Here is a 3,083-nt window from a genome sequence, read left to right as displayed (position 1 = left end):
TATCCATACTGCTTTGGAGAAGCTACACTCACCAAAGAGATGGAGATGAGATTCTTCTGCAGCCATACATAGAATGCATCTTGAGTTCACTTGGATTCCCCATTTGGCTAATCGATCCATAACTAATTGCCTTTTATGACACTGGAGCAGCATTGTAAACACTGCTATAGGTCTAACATCATTATGGAATAGCAAGGTTCTCCATTCTACTTTGTTATGATTCCCCAGAAGCCCTAAGTATATCTGCTTTATGAAGCTCTTCTACTGTATTAGGGCTGGTATTTGATGTTCATTTTCCTAGCATCCAATATCTTCCTCACCATCCAACTTACCTGTTGTGGGATAGCCATGTGAAGTATGTTTTGCCCTTTGATGTAGTATGCATGAATCCATCTTATCCAAGCTTTATCCTCCTTATGAGCCAGGTCCCAGTATGTTTTAGTGATTGCTGCCTTGTTCCACACTTGGAGATTTGTCAGGTTATAGCCCCCTACTGATTTAGGTAGGCACATCTTATCCCAAACTATCAATGCTCTCTTTGTGATTGTATTGGTGCCAGACCATATGTAACTTCTACAATAGGCCTCTATCAACTTCATAACCTTTGATGGTATAATAAACAATTGAGCCTAGTAAGATTGGATGCCAAATAGAACAGTCTGCACAAGCTGCACTTTACCAGCATACGATAGTTTCCGAGCAGTCCAAGAAGATACTCTTGATACAATTCTCCCTACCAACGGTTGGCATTGAAGTATAGTTAACTTCTTTGTGTCTAAAGGAATCCCCAAGTATTTGAAAGGAAGCTCCCCTAGTGAATACCCTATACTCTGTAGTATTCTCATTTGTTCTGGCTTTGCCACTCCTTCAAAATAGATAGCACTCATTGTTAGATTAGCTTGTAAACTAGAAGCAACAGAAAATTGACTGAAGCAGTGGTGCAAAGCTTGCCCAGAACCAGTTTCACCCCTGGCAAACATGAGTAGATCATCTGCAAAACCGAGATGAGTTATGTTAAACTTGCTGCATCTTGGATGGTATTTGTACTCCTTTGTTTGCTTCAATCTTCTAAGTAGCCTGCTCAGATACTCCATGGCAATTACAAACAAGAATAGTGACATGGGATCACCTTGTCGAAGCCTTTTAGCAACATTGAAAAGCTTTGTCAATTCTCTATTAATCATGATACAGTAGTTCACTGTTGACATACATGTTTTTACCCATTAGAGGAATTTTGTAGGAAAGCCCAAGTATTCCATAAGCTTCTCCAAGTATATCCATTCCACTGAGTCATAAGCTTTCATCATGTCCACCTTCAGCATGCATCTGGGAGATATATGTTTCATGTTGTATGCTTTGACAAGTTCATGGGCTAATATTATGTTATCTACTATTTTTCTCCCTGGGATAAATTCTGCTTAAGCTTCAGAGATGATGTGTGGAATTATCTTTTGCAATCTTCCAGCAATGACCTTAGATATCAACTTCTACAATACAGTGCAACAAGCAATGGGCTTGAAATCCTTGATTGTCACAGGATTGGGGATCTTAGGCAGCAAGGTTATAGCGGTGCGGTTGATAGCTGGACACATTACACCTGTGTGAAAGAATTCTTTCACTTTTTCATACACTTCCTCTTCGATCACAAGCCAGGCTTTCTTGAAAAATTATGCATTATAGCCATCTATTTCCAGGCGCTTTATCACTTCCAATATCTTTCAGCCCATCATATATCTCATTATCAGTCACATCTGCATTTAACTCTATTTGCTGTTGATGTGTTAGAATTGTCCCATTCTTCATAACCATCATATTGACAGCAGGTAGCTTATTGGCCCTAGACCCCATCATACTTTTATAGAATTGTATTATCTCCTCCCTAATAGCTGCTGGTTCTGTAATAGTAAAACCTGATAGAGCTTGTATTTCAGTGATCTGTTTCTTTTGTTGCCTTTCTTTTATGACAGCTGAAAATAATTTATTATTGGAATCTCCTAATTTGATCCAAGTTGCTCGAGCCTTCTACTATAGAATCCCTTCTTCCACAAGTGACCATGTCTCCAGTTTGTGTAGCCATTCCCTTTCTCGGTCTACAAATGTATCAGAGTAATGTGTCTGCTTTAGCTTCTTTCACCTTTGTTTCTACTAGACCAACTAGCTTTATTTGTTTTTCCTTTATGTACTGCTTTATTTCTTTTTGCTTATATCGCTTATTCAAACCCCTAATGTTCCAAATCAACCAAGTCATTGTTGTAGTGTATCTCCACCTCCTCTATCAGGAGGCATATGATTCTCAACTCTCTCCTCTTCTCTCTACAGGATTTGAAATCCATTATGAGTTGATACTGAAGTTGCCCCTGGTACAATTTTCCTGTTACTGGTCAGTGCTGGCCATTCTATATTCAGTCCTTGATTTTGGCTTTCTTTTGCTTTCCCTTTGTCCTTTGCTGTTGTAGTTTTGACGCTAGGCTCATTAGTTGTTGTCACAGTAGGTTGATCTTGTGCTTGTGTTTTGGTTGAGGCATTGTTCTGCTCAACTAAAGGCTGTTGTCCCTGCCCTTTAACTTGCCATCTTGTTGTGACTTTATCCTGTCTTTTCCTTTTTTAGGCTGCTCTTCTTTGTTTTCTCGTTTAGTCAGTTCACAATCATGGCCAATCTTCATACACTCAGCACAATAGTGTGGTTTCCATTCATATATCACCTGTTATTTGAACATTCTTGCAGATGGATGTTGTAGTGTCAACTCTGTTGGAAGCTTTTTAGTGACATTTTCCTCCATCAGAATTCTTGCATAGGGTATGCGCATCTGCTTTGTTGTGCATTCATCCACAAAGAGTGGGTTTCCGATGACACTTGCCATTTTACTTAGAGCCTTATTTCCCCAGCAACTCATTGGCAACTTTGGTAGTGTGATCCACAGTGAAATTTCAGTCAAGAATTCAGCCGTAAGGTCAAATTCAGGGGACCAATATTTTAAGATCATTGGTCTACCATTAATTATGTATGGACCTCCATATAGAATATTCTTCAAATCTTCAAGTGTATGAAATTTAGCAATGTAATACCCTTTCTCACGAAGAAA

The 3,083-nt window shown here is 39.1% G+C and overlaps 1 protein-coding gene across 1 annotated transcript; it reads right to left on the bottom strand.

The window, feature by feature from the left end:
- Window positions 630-1,184, bottom strand: LOC109228026. The gene has a single exon (XM_019393210.1). It carries the CDS (start codon window positions 1,182-1,184, stop codon window positions 630-632), a length of 555 nt encoding a protein of 184 aa, XP_019248755.1.

Source organism: Nicotiana attenuata, chromosome 6 (genome assembly GCF_001879085.1).
Source record: "Nicotiana attenuata strain UT chromosome 6, NIATTr2, whole genome shotgun sequence".
NCBI classification, from domain to species: domain Eukaryota; kingdom Viridiplantae; phylum Streptophyta; class Magnoliopsida; order Solanales; family Solanaceae; genus Nicotiana; species Nicotiana attenuata.
This window is presented reverse-complemented; position numbering and strand designations above follow the sequence as displayed.